Here is a 22,770-nt window from a genome sequence, read left to right on the forward strand (position 1 = left end):
ATTTTGAAACAGGCAGGCACTCTCACGTAGTTACTGGCAAACTTTATTTCCTAAAGAGCGAGAGGAAGGTAAGAGGGAAGATAAAAAAAGAAGAACAACAGACAGATGGATATGATGTTCAGGGGGTTCGAGGGAAGATGCCAAAGCAAGTTATGTCGTGAATGAAACAAGCAGTAGAAGATTGTTTGTCTTGGCACCTGAATAGCAGAAACATCTAGGTAATGAACTCATTTTCAAATGTTGTTAGTAAGTAGTTATTTTTACTAATGCCATTCTAATAATTGAAAAAGTATTTGCTCAGAGTGTGGCTCATGGTAACTATGTCAGTCCCTGGGTTGCAAGTGACTGAGCATTGTTGACACAGACTTCCAGTGCTTTAAAATACAAACAAGATGGTAAAGACCCGCGAAGGGGTAACAGTTCTCTCATTTCCATGATGGTGGATAACAGCTCTTTAATGTTTAAACTTCCATTAACAACTTGATTTTTAAAATCATTTTAGCACAATCACCTCTGTGTTTTATTTTACTCTTACTGAAGTAGATTGTCTTTTTATGGCTTTTTTTTTAACGTTTTATTTATTTTTGAGACAGGGAGAGACAGAGCACGAACAGGGGAGGGTCAGAGAGAGGGAGACACAGAATCTGAAACAGGCTCCAGGCTCTGAGCTGTCAGCACAGAGCCCGACGCGGGGCTCGAACTCACGGACCGTGAGATCATGACCCGAGCCGAAGCCGGCCGCTTAACCGACTGAGCCACCCAGGCGCCCCTTTTTTTATGGCTTTTTAAAAATCAGCCTTATTGAGGTATAATTATGCACATAAATCTTAATCATGTGAATAAAGACAGTTTTATTTTGTCCTTCCCAATTCGAATACCTTTATTTCTTTTTCTTGCCTGATTGTGCCAGCCAGAACTGCCAGCGGCTCTTGTGCACTTCAGCACCTCATCCCTCCCTGCTTTGTACCCCCCGACCCTCACACACACATACTTCAGAGTGACTAGTAAGCCACTGATCAAAAGCGAAATTTCCTGATGGGAACTTCACTTTCTACATGAATACTGGTTATCTTTATAATTGGAAAAAGCAGTAACGCTTATCCTTTAAAAAACACAACAAAACTAAAAGCAATTCTTAAGTGGCGTAAAACATGCTACATAATACTAGTCCAAGAAGCTTGCCCTGAGAATTTAGTCACCGGAAATACAGATTTCACAGGAAAGAGCTCTTATACCTGAGGTGGACTTCAGGTAGGGCAGTAGTTACTCAGTACTGGGCATTTGGATTTCTTTCATTCTCTTCTTTCTAGGCCAACACAGGTCTCAGAGAAGAATTTTCAAAAAAATTGGAAGTACTCAGCCCTAGAGGTTAGAATTGTCAGGACAAGGTGCTGAGCATGTCATTTCAAACTATATTTTGGCATTTTGCTTCCAACATAAACTCCAATATACAGGAATGGCCTTTGCTGGCATCTGCTTTAGTTTTGAGAGCATGTGAGACAGACTGACAATCGCACCTTAACTAAGCATTGGAGAATATGTACAGTATTCATTGGTTCTTCTGTGTCACTCTAACTCCTAAAGAAAAATGTCCTGCATTTGTTTCTTGGGAAACCAAACACGTGTTTTCTTCCTCTTGTGGTCACATGGGACCACTTTGTGCCATATTGGAACTTTATTTGTCTGTCCTCAGTGCTGTATCCCAAAGCAAGTAATAATTTTTTAATGTTTTCCCCCTTCTCAGGGTTAATTCCTTGATTTTCTATAGTGTAGAAAACGTCTTCAGGAGTTGGGAGAGAAACTTTTAATTTAGGGATCTGACCTCTGGGACTTCCCAGAGTTCTTGGCATGCTATGCAGATGCATACACATTTTTCATGGAATTAAATAATTAGTTAACCCATCAAACATTTCTTGAGTGTGTAGAATGTGTTAGTCACTGAAGATACAACAAGTTAAAATTCCTGCCTTCAAGGTGTTTATGGTTCAACTTGGGGAGATGAGTCCAGAAAGTATTATAAAAAACAGAAATTATGGGGGGAAGCCCTGATGGGGGCTTACTTAGTCAAGCATTGGAGGAGGTGTGTAATATGGTAGAAGCTTTCACTATATTCCCTTAGAAGTTTTCCTTTGCATTATAATAAGTGAAGATTCTGTTTTTTTATTATGTAATTTACTTTTGTAGACTTTATAGAGCCTCTAGGCTTTAATACACACTTGTTGAATTTTATAGTCTTATGCTGTTGCTGATTTACTATAGTAGCTGCAACTCACAAACTGAATTAAATGTTAATCAGCTTAATTAAGATATTCTTTTATCTATTTGTCCTGTGATATACTATATCAAGTATAAGAGAAGGGAAATTCATCCAGTTTTATTTTTATATTTCTATAGGCTGTCTCAAACTCATCGCACTAATAAATGCTAGAAATGGGTATGTGTTTCTGATCAGAGTTGTTTGCTCTGGGAGAAGTACTGGCTTATATGAAAGATTTGATACTGGTGACTGTTGGTATGGATTAATATGAATTTCAGTCTACTTACCTGTGTGCTAGAGAGATCTTGTGTGTGTGGGGGTGTATATTCACATAAAGATGATGAGCTGTTGGAGTGCAGGACCATTTATATGTTTGATTTGGTGGAATGCAGCATATAGCATATTTAAATTATTTAATTTATTTATTTACATTTATTTAGTTTTGAGAGACAGAGAGACAGAGCGTGAGCAGGGGAGGGGCAGAGAGAGAGGCAGACACAGAATCAGAAGCAGGCTCCAGGCTCTGAGCTGTCAGCACAGAGCCTGACATGAGGCTTGAACCCACAAACCATGAGATCATGACCTGAGCTGAAGTCGGACGCTTAACCGACTGAGCCACCCAGGCGCCCCCAGTATATAGCATATTTAAACCCTGATATTTAATTAAGAGTATCTCCCGTTATCAAAGAGCATCTTAAAATTGTCTGGCAAAATTTCTAAAAAATATTCATTTTTTTTGTCTTTAGTTAAGATTGTGTCATTTTAAATATTTTCAGTCATGTATTTGGAAGGCAGAAACTTGGGCATTATTCTCAGTGGTTCTTAGTTACCAGTGAGGTCTTTAACTTCTCAGGTCTGCTTCCAAGGAAGGCTCACCACTGAAGTCCATTACCACAGTACCAGTCATGAGGCCACCGCTGTCCTTTTAAAAAGAAGAGATTTTTTTTTCCTTTCATCAAAGTAGCATTTAAAAATAAAATTAAAAGTGTGATGCATTAAAATATGAAGTGAAACCATGACAGAGATTGTATTCAATTTATTGATTAATGAAGAAACCAGGAAGTTGGTGAAAGTAGTTCAGAGAAGGTTTGATGATCCAGATTTTTATAGGCAATTGGAATGAATGCTAGAATAAGAACTCTAGGTTAGATTTAGAAAGCCTGGTTTAAGGTCTGACAGGGCAATAGATGATAATCTATGATGTTATCTTTCCTACTAGAAGAAAAATCTATAGGTTAACATGTAATTTTATTAAGTCTAGGATTTAAACAATGAGTCGTAGTTAACAATTCTCTACATAATTGATAATCCTTGGAAAGGCCTGTTAAATATCAACGTCAACATTAAAAGGACATGCCACCTACCTTTTTGCCTTATATCCATGTTTTAAATAATCTTTTTTAACATCCTATATCTCAAAATTCTAAAATTTGTATGTTTCAGGGGCACCTGGATGGCTCAGTTGGTTAAGCGTCTGACTTCGGCTCAGGTCATGATCTCATGGTTTGTGGGTTCAAGCCTCATGTCAGGCTCTGTGCTGACAGCTCAGAGCCTGGAGCCTGCTTAGGATTCTGTGTCTCCCTTTGTCTCTGCCCCTCCCTCTGCTCATGCTCTGTCTCTGTTTCTCTCTCTCAGAAGTAAACATTTAAAGAAATTAAAAAAAATAAAATATGTTTCAAAACATTAACTTTTAGATTCAGATTACAGCAATCCCATATCATTTGCAGGTAGTTAATGGAGAAGTTGCCAAACAAAAAGTACTCTAGGTTTTAACCAGAAGGAGTAATGTACCATGATTTTACAGGCCTATTATTTACAGGCAAAGATTAGAAAAGAAAACATGCTTATTCTATCTGAGGATTTTTTATAGATTGAACATGAACTATTTGAAGACGGGCTCTGTAGTCAGTTCTTATCCATTCAATATTGAATCCCCAACACCTACTTTAGCATAAGTGTGGCATTCAAAGAATTAAGTCATCGAGTGACAGTGACTGGGTAAATATCAGTAATAATCTAATAGAAATTTCTTTGCATTGTGTGTTTGACCAGGTGAACAACAATTGTGTGCTGGCCCCAGGATACTAATCAGAACTTCTGCCTGACTCTCAAAGCACAAGGCTCAGTACCTGCAGAAGCCTTTTACCCATCTAATCTGGGCGTGGGGACAACATGTCTGCACCTAGGAAGGCCACAGCAGAGTCTGGTAGGTTCTCATGCCTCACACACTTTGGGGGATGTGGAGCAGAAGGAACCAGAGCAGTGCTTCTCAGACTATAAATACATGTGGGAACCACCTGTGAATTTGTTGTTAACCTGCAGATTCTGACTCACTGGGTCTGTGCAGGAGTCCAAGATTCTGTACTTCTAACAAGCTGTCACACTTTGAGTAGCAAGGAATAGATTCTAGTGTTTTATTATACTCTTTCCATAGAACATTTTTCCAATTATGTAAATAATGTTACCTATATAACATGTAATATATAATTATATATAATAATAAATGTAATATGTATTTATTGCAGAGAATTTGGAAAGTACAAACAAGCACAGAAACACAAGGAAGGCTTTTGGTGTGTAATAACTAACACGGTGTTTAGATGAGATGCCACTGTGTCCCAGGTGATCCATATTGTCATTGTCTTGTCTCAAACATTAGCAGCTTGCCATCATTTTTCAACATTTCTTTTATACCTGTCCTCATTCTTTCCATGTTGGGCTCAGCTGCTGGTCCCTCTCCTAGACTGCCCTCCTTGTCATCGGTGTTACTCCCTGGCCTAGAGGGCTGAGCCAGAGCTCTACATAGGGCTGTTCTTGCTGGGCTGCTTCTCTGCTGTTTCACCTCTGACTCCAGAAGTCCTTCTGGTCCTGTCTACATTCTGAAAGACATGGAGACAGCTTTTTTTCTCATTGTGGTATTACTTATCCAAGCATACATGTTGTTTCCAGTTTCTTTCCTTCCATCATAGACATTCCTATTGACAACATGTTAACATTTGCAGGTTTATTCTTTGGTTGAATTCCTCCTTTAGGATAAATTCCCAGGATTGGGCTCCTTGAGCTAACAGGTCTGAAATTTTGTATTGCCTTTTTTTTTTTTTTTTAAGTTTATTTATTTATTTTGAGAGAGACAGCACAAGTTGGGGAGGGGCAGAGAGCAAGGGTGAGAGAGAATCCCAAGCTGTGAAATCATGACATGAGCCAAAATCAAGTCAGATGCTCAACTGACTGAGCCACCCAGGCACCCCAAGAATTTTGTTCTGCTTTTACTATCTATTGCCAAATTATTTTCCAGAAAAAGTTAATCATATTACCAGGATTATACCAGTTCTACTGTAACCTCACCATATTTGGTGTTATCACAGCAAGAAGAAAGGTAATTTATGAAATGATGTCTTGAGTTTCCTTTTCTCTTCCATTTCTATGATTACTGTTCAGGATTATCTATTTCATTCTGTGTAACTTGATTTTTTTTAAATGTGTGTTCTGCGTTTTCCTTTTTGAGATAGCTATGGACTCACCAACAGTTCTGTCAATTATCTTCTGACCTTCTACTAAAGAATATGATCAAATTTGGGGCGCCTGGGTGGCTCCGTCGATTGAGTGTCTGACTTCGTTCAGGTCATGGTCTCACGATTCTTGGGTTCAAGCCCCGCGTTGGGCTCTGTGCTGACAGCTTGGAGCCTGGAGCCTGCTTCTGATTCTGTGTCTCCCTCTCTTTCTGTCCCCTCTCCCCCCCAATTACTCTCTGTCTCTCAAAGGTGAATAAATGTTTTAAAAAAATAAAAAAAAAACATAAGATAATGATCAACATATACATTTTACTGAGGTCTTTTAAAATACAATTTTGAATCAGTTTCTTTCCTGTTGTATGTTCTAAACACTCCATTCCTTTATTTTAGGTTTTTTGAAAAGGACAAAAACAGCACACAAAAAGATAGTTGAGGCACCCATTTACCCAAGACCTTTGCAATTACTATGCACGTGACCAAACTGGGTGGGTTTTCCTGAAAGAAATTACAATGAAAGTAGCAATTGTCATATTTTATTGGCAGAACTTTTTAGATTCTAAATATATATGGTAACTTACAGCTCTGTTCTTTATTGCCACCTAGTGAATGCAATATTCTTTTCTTGAGGAAAGAGTGTGCTTGTAAAATTGAAAAGTTAAACATATAGATGGATTGAAAGTCCACAGTAAGTGGCGCGTGGGTGACTCAGTCAGTTGAGCATCTGACTATTGGTTTTGGCTCAGGTCATGATCTCATGGTTTCTGAATTTGAGCCCTGTGCGGAGCCTGCTTGGGGTTCTCTCTCTGCCTCTCTCTCTCTCTGCCTCTCCTGCTGTCTCTCTTTTTCTCTCTCTCTCTCAAAATAAATGAATAAACTTAAAAAAATTAAAAAAATAAAGTCCACAGGAAAAGAGACAGAACAAGAACCAAGTTACTTTATTTTTTAAAATTTATTTCTTTATTTACATTTTAGTTAGTTAATATACAGTGCAATATTGGTTTCAAAGTAGAATTCAGTGATTCGTCACTTACATAGAACACCTAGTGCTCCTCACAACAAGTGCCCTCCTTAATACCCATCACCCATCTAGCCCATCTCCCACTCACCTCCCTCCGTCAACTCTCAGTTTATTTTCTATCATTAAGAGTCTCTTGTGGTGGTTTGTTTTCCTCTCTTCTCTCCCCTCCCTCTTCCCATATGTATATTCATCTAATTTGTTTCTTAAATTCCCCATATGAGTGAAATCATATAATGACTTTCTCTAATTGACCTTTTTGCTTAGCATAATATATTCTAGCTCCATCCATGTCCTTGCAAATGGCAAGATTTCATTCTTTCTGATGGCTGGGTAATATTCCATTGCTTGTATATACCACATCTTCTTTATCCATTCTTCAGTCGATGGACACTTGGGCCCTCTCCATAGTTTGGCTGTTGTTGATAATGCTGCCGTAAATGTTGAGATGCACCTATCCCTTTGAATATGTATTTTGTATCCTTTGGGTAAATACCTAATAGTGCAATTGCTGGATTGTAGGGTAGTTCTATTTTTAGTCTTTTTAAGAAACTCCATACTCTTTGCCAGAGTGGCTGCACCAGTTTGCATTCCTACCAGCAGTGCAAGAGGGTTCCCCTTTCTCCGCATCCTTGCCGATACCTGTTGTTTCTTGGGTTGTCAATTTTAGCCATTCTGACGGGTGTGAGGTGGTATCTCATTGCAGTTTTGATTTGTATTTCCCTAATAACAATGTTGAACATCAACAATGTTGATGTTGAACATCGTTTCATGTGTCTGTTAGCCATCTGGATGTCTTTTTTGGAAGAGTGTCTGTTCATGTCTTCATTTCTTAACTGGGTTGTTTGTTTTTTGGATTTTGAGTTTGATAAGTTCTTTATAGATTAGATATTAACCCTTTATTAGATATGTTGTTTGCAAATATCTTCTCCCATTCCAGAGGCTGCCTTTTAGTTTTATTGACTGTTTCCTTCACTGTGCAGAAGCTTTTTATCTTGATGAAGTCACAGTATTTCGTTTTTGCTTTTTTCCCTCTTGCCTCTAGAGACATGTCTAGTAGAAAGTTGCTATGGCAGAGTCAAAGAGGTTGCTGCCTGTGTTCTCCTCTCAGATTTTGATGGTTTCCTGTCTCATGGTTAGGTCTTCCATTCAATTTGAATTTACTTTTGTATATGGTGTAAATAAGTGGTCTGTTTTTCATTTTTCTGCATGTTGCTGTCCAGTTTTCCCAACACCATTTGTTGAAGAGACAGTCTTCCATTGGATATTCTTTCCTGCTTTGTTGAAGATTAGTTGACCATATAGTTGTGGGTCCATTTTTGGGTTTCCTATTCTGTTCCATTGATCTATGTGTCTGTTTTTGATGACTACAGCTTGTAATGCAGCTTGAAATGTGAAATCATGATGCCTCCAGCTTTGCTTTTCTTTTTCAGGATTGCCTTGGCTATTAGGGGTCTTTTGTGGTTCCATACTAATTTTAGAATTTTTTTATCTAGCTCTATGAAGAATGCTGGTGGTATTTTGATAGGGATTTCATTAAATATGTAGATTGCTTTGGGTAGTAGAGACATTTTAACAATGTTTGTTCTTCTGATCCGTGAGCATGGAATGCTTTTCCATTTCTGTGTGTCCTCTTCAATTCTTTCATAAATGTTCTATAGTTTTCAGAGTACAGATCTTTTACCTTGTTAGTTAGGTTTATTCGTAAGTATCTTATTGTTTTTGGTGCAGTTGTAAATGGGACTGATTCCTTGATTTCTTTTTCTGCTGCTTTGTTATTGGTGTATAGAAATGCAACAGATTTCTGCATGTTGATTTTATATCCTACGACTTTGCTGAATTCATGTATCAGTTCTAGCAATTTTTCTGTGGATTCTTTTGAGTTTTCTACATAGAGTATCATGTTATCTGCAAATACTGAAAGTTTGACTTCTTCCTTGCCAATTTGTATGCCCTTTATTTCTTTTTGTTGTCTGACTACTGAGGCCAAGACTTCCAGTATTGGTATTAGTTGTGGGTCTTTTATATATGGCCTTTATGATGTTGAGGCATGTTCCATCTGTCCCTACTTTGTTGAGGTTTTTATCAAGAATGGATGCTGTATTTTGTCAAATGCTTTTTCTGCGTCAATTGACAGGATCATATGGTTCTCATCCTTTCTTTTGTTAATGTAGTGTATCACATTGGTTGATTTACGAATATTAAACCAACCCTGCAGCCCAGGAATAAACCCCACTTGACCACGGCAAATAATTCTTTTAATGTACTATTGAAATCAATTTGCTAGTATCATGTTGAGAATTTTTGCATCCAGGTTCATCAGGGATACTAGCCTTTAATTCTCCTTTTTAGTGGGGTCTTTGTCTGGTTTTGGATCAAAGTAAAGCTGGCTTCGTAGGAGGAGTTTGGAAGCTTTTGTTCCATTTCTATTCTTTTAGAACAGTTTGAGAAGAATAGGTATTAACTCTTCTTTAAATGTCTGGTAGAATTCTTCTGGGAAACCATCTGGTCCAGGACTCTTGTTTGCTGGGAGATTTTTTTTTTAAGTTTATTTATTTTGAGAAAGAGAGTGTGAGTAGGGCAGAGAGAGAGGGAGAGAGAGAATCCTGAAAGAATCCTAAGTAGGCTCCGCACTGTCAGCACAGAGCCCAGCATGGGGCCTGAACCCATGAACCGTAAGATCATGAACTGAGCTGAAACCAAGAGTCGGACATTTAACCAACTCAACCACCCAGGTGCCCCTTGTTGGGAGATTTTTAATTACTGATTCAAGTTCTTTACTGGTTATTGATCTGTTCAAATTTTCTATTTTTTCCTTTTTTAGTTTTGGTAAGTGTGTGAGTTTCTAGGAATTTGTCCATTTCTTCCAGATTGTCCAGTTTGTTGGAATATAATTTTAGTAGTATTCCCTTGTTATTGTTTGTATTTCTGTGGTGTCAGCTGTGATAAAAAATGTGATTTTTATCTATTTGGGTCCTTTCTGTTTTCTTTTTGATGAGTCTGGTTAGGGGTTTATCAATTTTGTTTATTCTTTCAAAGACCCAGCTCTTAGTTTTGTTGATCTGTTCTACTGCTTTTTTTGTTTCTATATTATCTATTTCTGCTCTAATCTTTATTATTTCTCTTCTTCTGCTGGCTTTCAGCTTTATTTGCTGTTTTTTTCCGAGCTTCTTTAGGTGTAAGGTAGGTAGTGTGTTTGGGATCTTTCTTGCTTCTTGAGAGAAGTCCAAATTGTAGTATCCTTTCTTTTTAGGACTGCCTTTGCTACATCCCAAAGGGTTTGGACTGCTGTGTTTTCATTTTCATTTGCTTCCATGAATTTTTTTTCTTTAATTTCCTGGTTAACCATTCATTCTTTAGTAGGATGTTCTTTAACTCTCATGTATTTGAGGGCTTTCCAATATTTTTCTTGTGGTTGGCTTCAACTTTCATAGTGTTGTGATCTAAAAATATGCATGGTATGATTGATGTTGACGACTGTTGACGACTGATTTGTGACCATGTATGTGATCTGTTCTGGAGAGTGTTCCATGTACACGAGAAGAATATGTATTCTGCTACTTTAGGATGAAATGTTCTGAATATATATATCTATTAAGTCTATCTGGTCCAGTGTGTCATTCAAAGCCATTACTTCCTTGTTGATTTTCTGCTTACATGGTCTGCCCATTGTTGTAAGTGGGGTGTTAAAGTCCCCTACTATTATTGTATTATTATCAATGAGTTTCTTTATGTTTGTTATTAATTGATTTATATATTTGGGTACCTCCAAGTCAGGGGCATAAATATTTACAATTGTTAGCTCTTCTTGATGAATGGATTCCTTAATTATGATATAATGCCCTTCTTCATTTCTTGTTACAGTCTTTGTTTTAAAATCTAGTTTGTTTGATACAAGTGTGGCTCCTCTGGCTTTCTTTTGACATCCATTAGCATGATAAATGGTTGTCCATCTCCTCACTTTCCATCTGCAGGTGTCTTTAGGTCTACAGTGAGTCTCCTGTAGGCAGCATATAGATGAATCTTGTTTTTTTTTTATCCATTCTGATACCCTATGCCTTTTGATTGAAGCATTTAGTCTGTTTACATTCAGAATGATTATTGAAAGATAAATTTCATGCCATTTGTTACCTGTAGAGATGATGTTTCTAGTGATGTTCTCTGGTCCTTTCTAGTCTTTGTTGCTTTGGTCATTTTTTTTCTCCACCCAAAGGGTCCACCTTAAAATTTCTTGCATAGCTGGATTAGTGTTCATGAACTCCTTTAGTTTTTGTTTGTTGGGAAACTCGATCTCTTCTGCTATTCTGAATGACAGCCTTTCTGGATAAAGAATTCTTGGCTGCATAATTTTCCCATTCAACACGTTGAATATATCCTGCCACTCCTTTCTGGCCTGCCAAATTTCACTGGACAGGTCTGCTGCTTACTTTGTGTGCCTACTTTTGTAGGTTAAGGAACTTTTGCTCCTAGATGCTTTCAGAATTCTCTTTATCTTTGTATTTTGCAAGTTTCACTATGATATGTCATGGTGTTGACCTGTTTCTGTTGATTTTGAAAGGAGCTCTCTGTGCCTCTTGGACTTGAATACTTGTTTCCTTCCCCAGATTTCCTTTCAGCTAAAATTTGTTCCAATAAACCTTATGCTCCTTTTCCCCACTCTTCTTCTGGGAATCCTATGATACAGATGTTGTTCCATTTTATGGAATCACTAAATTCCCTAAGTCTCCTCTTGTGATCTAATAGTTTTTTTTCCCTCTTCTTTTCAGCTTCATTGTTTTCCATAATTTTATCTTCTATATCACCTATTCTCTCCTCTGCTTCTTTAATCCTCATTTTGACTGTATCCAGTCAATTTTGCATCTGTTATTGCATTTTTTATTTGAGCCTGACTAGTTTTTATGTCTTTGATCTCTGAAGCAAGGGTTTCTCTGTTGTCTTCTATGCTTTTTTCAAGCCCAGCTGGTAGTCATATGACTGTTCTGAATTCATCTTCAGATATTTTGCTTCTATCTTTTTAAAATTTTCTTAATGTTTATTTATTTTTGAGACAGAGAGAGTGAGTGAGAGAGAGAGTGGGGGAGGGGCAGAGAGAGAGGGAGATACAGAATCTGAATCAGGCTCCAGGCTCCAAGCTGTCAGCACAGAGCCTGACATGGGGCTCGAACTCATGAACCGTGAGATCATGATCTGAGCAGAAATTGGAAGCTTAACTGACTGAGCCACCCAGGTACCCCATATCTGTTTTTTTTGAAAAAAAAAACACCTTTTTTTAATGTTTATTTATTTTTCAGAGAGAGAGAGAGAGAGAGAGAGAGAGAGAGAGAATGAGCATGAGAATGAGCATGGGAGGGGCAGAGAGAGAGAGGGAGACACAGAATCCAGAGCAGGCTCCAGGCTCTGAGCTGTCTGCACAGAGCCTGATTCAGGGCTCAAACCCACAAACCGTGAGATCATGACCTGAGCTGAAGTCGGATGCTTAGCCAGCTGAGCCACCCAGGGGCCCCTTACTTATTATATCTGTTTTGAATAAGTCTCTGGATGTGACTTCTTCTTGACCTTTCTTTTGGGGGGGAATTCTTCCATCTTGCCATTTTGGCTATGTTTCTGTCTCGTGTGTGTTTTGAAAGCTTGTTATATTTCTTGCACCTGAGAGTACTGCTATATTTAAAAGGCGTCTCACACTGTCCAGAGCCTGACGCTTCAGGAAGTGTTTCTGGTATGTGCTGTGTGTATTCTGCTGTTGCATTTTGGCTGCCCTTTCCCACTGGTCAATCAGAGCTCCTTCTTGCTTGTCATGTGGTGTTTGGACCTTTAACTAGGTGTGCTTTGATTTGTTTGTTAAAATAAGCCTTGCACCTGCTATGCTGTCTCCCTCCAACTGTGGAGATCCTTCTGCCAGGCCACAGATCGATTTCCTAAGTGTTCCACATGATCTGACCTCAACACAGCTGTGTTTGATGGATGTGGAAAGCCCAGGGTCCCCCTACTTCTCTGTCAACTTAACTCGTCCCCACTAAAAACTAAATTACTTTAAATGAATTAAAATCTGTAGTCACATACACAGTCTCCAAATCACCTTTAAAAGCATTTATAGTGTTCATGGAATTCCAGCTGAATTTATATTCTCTTTTCTGGGCTCCCTTAAGCCTTTATTTATATTCTTATTTGAGTGCTTGTTTTATTGTCTCATGTTATAGTTACTTTTATACTTCCTTATTGAAGTACAGACTTCTTGAGGATAAAGGTTGAGTCTTTTTCTTCTTTGCTTAAGCATGCTCAGTGCTTTGTATATTGTAAATATATAATGTTTAATAAATGTTGAGTTGAACGTGATTTCAGAGCTGCTCTTAGTGGTGGGAAAAATCAAAGAACAAAAGAGGTACCCCTGATCTGTGGTTTCTGCAATATATTGTCCTTAAAGAAATGACAGATTAGCAGTTTTGATTTATGCCAAATTTCGATGAACCAAACAGATAGCTTATGACACATTAAGTGAATGAAATGATCTTTAAGAACTGAGCTTCACTAAGAACAAGAGGGATTAAACCAATCTCCATCTAGAGTAATCTAGAGCAGCCCTGGATCAAGATGAAGCTTTCTTCATCCTGATAGTGTAATTGTTCTCCTTCCTGGCTACCCTAAGATTAGGATGACCCAAACCTCCAAACCCCAGGAAATTATTTGTTTGGAGAATTTCATGGCCCTGAAGCTTCCCTGGAATCCCTTTGCAAAGTGAAATAGGTGCTTGAATTTAGCAATGTTTGCTGAAGTCAGGAGTCATCCTTTTAGGATTCCAAAAGTGGTAGAATACACAGGAGATTCATTTACTAGTTTAACTAGTTTACTAGCCATTTATATGTCCCATTGGCAAAGTCTATGTGAAGATCATCAGCCTTCTTCATGTTTTAGTCTCCTTAAAGCTTAACCACAGTGACCTGAAATTTCTGGTGATTTTGATGCATCAGGTCCGGTATTCTGAATTATTCAGAACCGTGTAGGCCCTGAGCTAGCTACCTAGCCCAGAGTTTATGCTACTCTCTGTTAGTTCCTGAGGATCCTGGAAGAGAGCATCATTTTCATTATGGTAAATGTCCAGGCCACAATAGACCAGTAGGTTCTTTGCGCTAGTTCACTTTTAGTTTTTATAGTCAACCCCACTTTTTCTTGAGATACTTCTTTATCACCTTCCCACCCATGTGTCTGAGAAAGGACAACATTTGTACCTTGTACTTTTTAAGGTTCTCTAAGTTCATGTCCCCTTATCAATAAGCCAGATGGGGTATTTAGAGGAGTCACTGGGAAGTACATTTGGTACTGTGCCTCATATGAGTATAATGACAGGCTGCATAGCTCCTAAATAAATGCTGAATTAACGTACAGCAGGTCATGAGATCAGTCCACACATCTTTCATAATAATTATGTCCTTCCCTCTTAGTTCTCCTCTCTCTAGAATCATCCTGACTCTGGCCATTGGTCAAGGGGTCTCCATCCACAAGAAAGATTTATAGGATACCACACCAGAGGCTGCTACTAGCCTAGCTACTAGGCTACTAGGCCTCGGCTGCTAGCAGCCTCGGCTGCTACTAGGCCTCGGCGAGCCTTGCTCGCCATTGGAAAAATCCCACAGGCTTACCCAACTCCTGTGAAATCTCTACCACCTGACCCTTCAAGAAACCACATTCTGGATTTTTCCTAAATCACTGAAGTAATAAAGGTTGCCATCTTTCTACTACCATTAATTAATTCATTCACATTCTCCCTGGTTTTTAACTTCCTGACCATTCTGATATGCCAGTGTATAATGCCATGCACCCGGACTTTCAGGACATGCTCTACAAATAGCCTTCTTCAAGGCCTGCTCCAGTGCCTGAGCCGAGGAAAAAAGGTTGGACACCAGAGTAATTCGTAGGAGCTTGAGGCTCAGACTTTTTTAGGGACAGGATCTCAGACTGAGCAAAAAAGGGACACCTTGCCTTATCCCAAGGCTAGGGAATCTAGGAATGAGTAGGGTGGGACAAGAGGATGTTCTCTCCAGCCTGGTGCTTTTAAACTTTTATGTCTGCCCATAAACAACACATGAGCACCCATAAAAATGGGTCTCTTATGTGTGTTCATTTTCATGGACCATAAATTAAAGAATTTATGGCCTTGTGCCTTGTATGACTTTCCATTTCATATTTCATTCCTTGCACAGATGCCTAGCGCCTCTTCTCCAGTTTTGATCTGTTCCTTTCCTTCTTTGATTTTTATTTGCACTCTTCTTCTGGCCAAGGGATTTTCCTGGTCTTGGGAAAATACCATTTTAATCTACTAATCTAGAACCCGTGATAGAAGTCCACACCCTAACAGAAAAGCTTTCCATGTTGCCCAACACCTTGCATTTGTCCAGACCTGGTAAAAGTACTCTTATTGCTAGAGAAACGTGATAAGATGGACCACACAATGACAGTTGGTAACAAAATTCATCGTTCCACAAACATTTTTCTAGTGCATGTTTTGGCTTGGCCAGACATGGAAGGGAAGGGAAGTAGAGAAAGCATGGTCTCTCCCAAGAAGATTACAATATACTGTGGACATTTGTATGCAGGTAGATTGTAATAGAAATGTTTATCCTGTAATAGTCATATGGGGAAAGTGCTATAGTAATCTCAGCGGATTTGCAAAAGGAACAAGGTAAAATATAGTAAGAATAAAATTAAAGTTTTTTGTTTGTTATGTTAAAAATTCAGCTCTGAATATGACCAAGGTAAACTGTTTAAAATGTATTTAGGAGACAAGAACCTGAGCAATCCTTGCACTAAAACACGGCAGACTAAGTACAGGCTTTAGTGTATGCTCCCTCTAGAAATCCTACTAAAGAGGTAGTGAGGGAATGGAAAGATGTAAACCCATACAGACATCTTGACAGGAGAGGAGACACTGGAAGGTGAAAGAGTCTAACCATTTTGGAAGATGGAAGGCAGATGGGTGATGACTTTAGCAGAGCAGAGGAGAAGAAACCCACTGCCAGAAAGGGATGAGGTAGGAGAAGCTGCCAATAAGAAATAGCTAGATTTTTGCATTAGAACTAAGAAGTATTCAGGAATTGAAGGTACTGAGTGAAACAGGAAAATTATTGAAAGCCTGTAATATTAGAATTTGCCAGACACAAGACAGTTGTTCTTTTCTTACCTTGGCTAAGCACAGGAGGCTTGCTCTGTAGAGGTGGAGGTGGAGGAGTTGTTTGGTTTGGAGGTTGGCTGGACTGGGAGGGGAGAGGGCTGCTACACTGAAAATGGAGTGGTAGTAGAAAGTTTGTGCTTAGCACAAGGTTAAGACTCTCCCTCCCTCCTTCCCATCAACTGTCCATTTTCCTCCACTCAGCTGTTAACAATGCTGGTAGCCAGGTTTATACCCCATAGGCAGGAAATCAGAGGATTTATCTCTGGGGAAATTGGCTTTTCTGAGGAAACATCTACAGACTTTGGGAAGTTCTCAATTAAAGGACAATGTATGTGTGTCTCCCTCTGTCTTTGAATTTTCATATAACAAGGACTGCTTACTACTAGTCAAAGACACACACACACACACACACACACACACACACACACCTTCTTAATATCTTAGTGTTATGCATGAATGAATGGCCAAAGGTCACCAGATAGATATCTAAGGAAAGCCTTTGAGTAAAATAAACAAATGGGAAAAGAATGAATTCAGATAGCGCCTGGGTGACTCAGTCGGTTAAGTGTCTGACTTCGGCTCAGGTTATGATTTCACAGTTCATGGGTTCGAGCCCTGTGTTGGGCTCTGTGCTGACAGTTCAGAGCCTAGAGCCTGCTTTGGATTCTGTGTCTCCCTCTCTCTCTGCCCCTCCCCTGTTCATGCTTTGTCTGTGTGTCTGTCTGTCTGTCTCTCTCTCAAAAATAAATGTTAAAAAAAATTTAAAAAAAGAATGAATTCAGAGACAATGCAAGTAGAAAACAAATAAGTAAATACTGTAATTAATATGCTTAGAGAACTGAGACAATAGTGCAACAAGAAACGCGAACAGGATTGTCAAAACAAGGACCAATCAATCAATAAAAAGAGCTGTTAGAAATTTAGCAACTGCTAACAGAAATATCAGAATTGAATATAAAGTTAGATATATCTTTCAGAAAATAGGATAAAGAGATAAAAAATAGAGAAAAGATAAGATTAGAGGATGAATTCAAGATAGTCTGCATGTAACTAATAGGAATTCAGGAAAAAAAAAAAGCAACTGAGGAGCTACTTACTAAAAAGTTCACAGACTGAAGGACATAAGTTTCTAGGTTTGAGAGTGAGTTCAAGTACTAGTGAAACAAAAGGAAAAAAAAGACACCACATCAAGGAACATTACTGTAAAATTTCCACTCACAGGGGAAAATCCCAAAAGCTTTCAGTGAGGGTGAATAAAACAGGTCCCAGGTTGTGCATTAGAGTCAGAATAGCATCATATTGGGGCACCTGGGTGGTTCAGGCAGTTAAGCGTCCAACTTTTGATTTCAGCTCCGGTCATAATCTCGTGGTTTGGTTCATGGGATCAAACCCTGAGTTGGGCTCCATGCTGCCAGCACGGAGCTTGGGATTCTCTCTTTCCCTCTCTTGCTGCCTTTCTCTCTCTCTCTCTCTCTCTCTCTCTCTCTCTCTCTCTCTCTCAAAATAAATAAATAAATAAACTTAAAAAAAAAAAAAGAAAAGCATCATATTATTAGCTTATCAAATTATCTCACTGGAAGCTACAGTAAAGGACTTCTCAGACATGAAGTAAGTTTTATCACATTTATTTTCAATGTAGAATAAGACAGGAATTGAAGGGAGTGGAATAAGGAAGTAGGGATGTGAATCCTGGAGAAAAGAACCTAATAGTAGATGTTACACCAGTGTACAAATGTGCCAAGAGCTATTGTGAAAGGGCATGTTCTGTGGTGCTCCAGAGGGCAGGGCATGGAATCCGAGATTACAAAGGGAGACTCTGGCTGAACTTGTGAATGACCTGTGGTATTCAGTGATGAAATCTTGATTGTCTGATATGAGCCTATATAAGTTTGAATAGAATCATATATAAGGGAATCTCTTGAGAGACTGCTAGACTATTAAATATAAAATCTAACTAGACGATGAGATGCTATTGTAACAATAAATGCCATTATGTATATAAATTAGTAGAGAGGAAGCTGTTATAGGCACAAAAAGTGGGTCAGTAAATCTAGCGGGTTTTTTAGTTTTAAAAAATTCTTAACAGAGCCCTGCATTCCTTTAAAGAAGGTAGGTTATTTAAAAAGTGCAAGGTCTAGTAAACTTGAAGGTTTTTCACTTATTCAAATCAAATTTTGAAAGCCTCAGACTTGACAAAATTCTCAAAAGCATTGTAGACAAGGAGACAATCCCTTTTTTCTAAAGGTTAAAATCATATATGCTTGAAAAATCACTCAGCATTCAAGTGTCACTTCATTTAGCTACCTTGTATTAGAGGAAAACCCTTCCAAATATGGAAAAAAGCTGTCTCAAGTAATTTATTCAACTCATTAAATAATCAGGGAGTAGTGCTGGTTGAAAGAGCATTTTGAGCAACAGGGTATGTGTTGTCTATTAGGGAAGGCATTTCGAAATAACTTTGCTGAATTAGAAATAAAACTGATTAGTGTTCTACAGGGCATCAAAACCACAGCCTTTCTGTCAGGGGGCTCTTAACAAAATATTATTAAATTAATAACTTTACTTCTGATATGAATATATAACCTGCAATTTTAGTTATTTAATTATTATAACTTTATTTAATTATTTAATTTTTAGTTATTTAATTTAATTAAAATTAATTTAATTTTTAGTTATTTAATTATTTATAACTTACTGTGCTGTATGTCACAAACTGTTTTGACTCAGTAGAACTTTATGAAGTTTGAAAGCCTTTGAAAGGGCAGTGGGATAGAAATCAGGGAAATTTAGGATGGTCTATTAGATTTCCATTTTATGGATGTCTTAATTTATTAATTGTCCCATAATTGAAGGACATTTTGGGTTTTTTTCCCCAAATTTTTATTGTCCCAAATAGTACTACAGTAAACATCCTTGTTCTTCGATCAATATTTACATGTGTCAGTATTTCTTTATGAGAGATACATAGAGGAGGGATTTCTAGTTAAAATTTATGTACATTTAAGGGGATTGATACTATTTCAATTTACTTTCCCTTTAGCCTATTTCCTTAAACCCTCATCAATAGTGAATGTTATCCATTTTAATGATTTTTCCCAACTGATCAGTTAAAGTGGTATCACACTATTTTAATAAGCATTTTCCTGAATGCTGGCAAGGTTGTCATCTTTTTTATTTATTAGGCTATTTCCATTTCATTTAAATTTTCTGTTTTTTTTTGTTTTTTAAAAAATTCATATATTCTGTATTTTATAGCTAGTAACCTTATCTTGAATACATAAATCAAAAATCTCCCAGCTTCTAGCTTGTCTTTTTTTCCTTGAATTTTTATTGAAATACAATAAAGTACTATCTCAATATAGTTTATTTTATATACATATGATAAAGTACTCATAAATGTACAAGCTCAATGAATTTTCACAAAGGGAGTGCACCTTTGTAACCAGAACTCAGATCAAGAAGCAGGATGTTACCAGAATCCTACTACATCTTTTGAGTCCCTTTCTCTAAGGATAACTACTGCCCTTACTTCTAATACCTTAGTTTAATTTTGCTTGCTTTGGATCTTTGTGTAAATGGAATCACATTTTATGTACTTTTTTGAGTCTGACTTCTTTTACTTAATGTTTTATTTGTGAGATGCAAACATGTTACTGTATGTAGTTGTGACTTGTGCATTCTTACTGCTGAGTAATATTCTACTCAATGGATATACTACAGTTTGTTTATTCATTGTTTTAAGTAAACAAAGTGTTAGTAGTCTTTATTACAAATGGTACTGCTATGAATATCCATGTAAATGTCTTTTGGTGAATATATACATAGGATATGTACATAGGGGATATATACATAGGAATATATGTACATTGGGGATATATACATAGGAATGAGATGCTGGTTCATAAAGTATGCATCTGTTGAGGTGTAGTAGCCATGCCTACCAATTTTCCAAAGTGGTTAATCCACCAGCAGCGTTTGAAAGTTTCAGTGGTTCCACATCCTCGTCAAAACTTATTTGTATTATTTGTGTTTTTCACTTTGTCAACCTAGTGGCTGTGTAGTAACATTACATTTTGATTTTAATTTTTATTTCCTTGTTGATTAGTGAAGTTAAGTACTTTTTCATATCCTTCCTTATCTATTCTTTTTATCTGTGTTAGCTGTTCAAACACTTTTCCTGTTCTTCTATTAAGTACTCTCATTTTCTTATTCATTTGTAGAAGTCCTTTTTTTAAAAAAATATTTATTTTGAGAGAGCGAGAGCACACGTATGTGTGCATGCTGGGGAGGGACAGAGAGATGCGGAGGAAGAGTGAATCCCAAGCAACACAGAGCCTGTTGCAGGACTTGAACTCACAAACCATGAGATCATGACCTGAGCCAAAATCAAGCATTGGACACTTAACCGACTGAGCCACTCGTGTGCCCCCATTTGCAGAAGTTCTTTATGTGTCATTTAAATGAGTTTATTATAGGATATATGTATTGCAAATATCTTTTCCCATTCTGTAGTTTGTCTTTACTTTTTTTTAAGGTTTTTTTTTTTTTTAAGTTGTCTCTACACTTCATGTGGGGCTCCAACTCATGACCTCAAGATTGAGTTGTATGCTCTTCTGACTGAGCCACCCTGGCACTCTTGCCTTTTTACTTTCTTAATAATATCATTTGATGAAGAGAAATTTTTAATTTTAAGGAAGTCCAGTTTTTCAATGTTTTTCTTTATGACTGGTGTTTGTTTTAGGAATATTCACTTTCTGAAGGTCATGAAGATATTTTCTTATAGTTTCTTCTAAAGGCTTATTGTTTAACTTCTCAAATTTAGATCTGTGATCCTTCTGGAATGTTTGAATATGGATATTTAATTGAACCAGCACCAGGTAATTAAAGACTTATTTTTTTTTAAATACGTTCATGAGAGGTAGTGGTGTTTTCTTTTAATATTCTTGTCTTTTTTTTTGATAGCAGGGGATGTCTGGTGTCATAAAGCGTTTTTGGGACGTATTCTATCTTCTTTTATTTTCTGAAATTCTCTGTGTAGAATTGGTATTATTTATTCCTGAAATATTTGGTATAAGTGAAGTCATAGAGCCCTAGAGGTTGTTTGCATGTCTTTTCCAAGATTTTTGACCCAAATTCAACTTCTTTATTTGGACTTTCTGTTTCTTACTGTGTCTGTGTTTAAAATTTGTGTCTTTACATTGATGAAAGAAAAGGAAGAAGACACAAATGAACGGAAAGTTATACCCTGTTCATGGGAAGAATTAAAACTGTTAAAAATGTGCATACTACCCAAAGTCGTTTATGGATTCAGTGCAATCCCTATTGATACTCCAATGGAATTCTGTACAGAAGTAGAAAAACAATCCTAAAATTTATATGGCACCACAAAAGACCATAACACTTTGTATTTCAAGCTATATTATGAAGCTATAGTGATCAAAACAGTATGGTACTGACATAAAAACAGATACATAGACCAATGGAACAGAACTGAGAACCCAGAAATACACCCATGCATATATGGTCAACTTCTGTTTTACATGGGAGCTAAGAATATTTAATGGAGAAAAGACAGTCTCTTCAATAAATCGTACTGGGAAAATGAAATATTCACATGTAAAAAATGGAACTATACACACACAGGAATATTATTCAGCTATAAAAAAGAAGGAAAACCCTCTATTGCAATTACATGGATGGAACCTGAGGGCATTATGCTAAGTGAAAAAAATCAGAGAGACAAAGACAAATACTGTGTGGCCTCACTTATGTGTGGAATCTGAACAAATGAAAAAGTGCACAAAACCTTAGAAAAAGAGATCAGATTTGTGGTTACCAGAAGTGGAGGGGGTGGGTTGAGGGGGAGATTTGGATGAAGATAGTCAAAAGGTACAAACTTACAGGTATAAGATAAAAAAGTGCTAGGGATGTCATATACAACCTGATGTCTCTCTGGTTAACAGTGTTGTGTGTTGTATGTGAAAGTTGTTAAGAGGATCTGTATGAGATGCTGAATGCTAACTAAACTGGTTTGGTAGTCATTTCTGGGTGTACATAAGTCAGATCATTGTGCTGTACACCTTAAACATATACAATGCTGCCTGTCAGTTATAGCTGATAAGACTGGGAATTAATGGGTGAATGGATAAACAATATGTGGTATATTCATACAATAGAATATCATTCAACCTTAAAAAGGAAGAAAATCCTGTCACATGCTACAACATGGATGAATCTTGAGGATATTATGCTAAGTAAAATAAGCCAGTCACAAAAGGACAAGTACTGTATGATTCTACTTGTATGAGGTATGGTAGATGGTCAAATCAATAGAAACAGAAAGTACAATAGTGGTTACTAGGGCCTGGGGGGAGTGGGAAAAGTGGAGTTGTTGTGTAATGGGTACTAAGTTTCAGATTTGCAAGATAAAAAATGTTCTGGAGGTCTGCTTCACAACGATATGCATGTAGTCAACACTTCTGAGCTGTATACTTAAGAATGGTTATGATGGTAAATTTTATGTTTTATGTTTTGTACCACAACAAAAGCAAGTGGGGGGCAGTGCTAGGGTTGGAAAATTATCATTTTGTACCCATTATAAAAGACTGAATCAGGCAAAAAGCGACAATGGATGTTAAACAAGGTGAAAATTTTGATGAAGAGCAGAATGTATGTGTGGTTGCAGGGTAGGGATAGGGATCCAATGCCTAAATGGAGGGCGCGTGGCTCCTGTGTTACCTACCACCCTAGGAAGAGGTCAGATGTGCAGAGGTGGAGGATTGGTCTGTTATGCATCAAGGATGCAAGGGAATTCCAACTGATG

At 37.6% G+C, this 22,770-nt stretch overlaps 1 protein-coding gene across 4 annotated transcripts in view; it reads left to right on the forward strand.

The window, feature by feature from the left end:
- Positions 1–22,770, forward strand: part of PTPN20 (protein tyrosine phosphatase non-receptor type 20) — a 103,645-nt gene that overhangs the window by 16,527 nt on the left and 64,348 nt on the right. For 2 of the 4 annotated variants that reach the window (XM_078434498.2, XM_081790514.1), the window contains exon 2: positions 4,310–4,463. In XM_078434498.2, the coding sequence (XP_078290624.2) occupies positions 4,430–4,463 (34 nt within the window). In that variant the 5' untranslated portion in view covers positions 4,310–4,429. Of the gene's footprint in view, positions 1–4,309; positions 4,464–4,782; positions 4,880–22,770 lie in introns of all 4 variants that reach the window. The other 2 variants (XM_081790516.1, XM_081790515.1) reach the window with 2 other exon arrangements.

The sequence above is a fragment of the Panthera onca genome, chromosome D2, assembly GCF_046562875.1.
Source record: "Panthera onca isolate mPanOnc1 chromosome D2, mPanOnc1 haplotype 2, whole genome shotgun sequence".
Taxonomy (NCBI): domain Eukaryota; kingdom Metazoa; phylum Chordata; class Mammalia; order Carnivora; family Felidae; genus Panthera; species Panthera onca.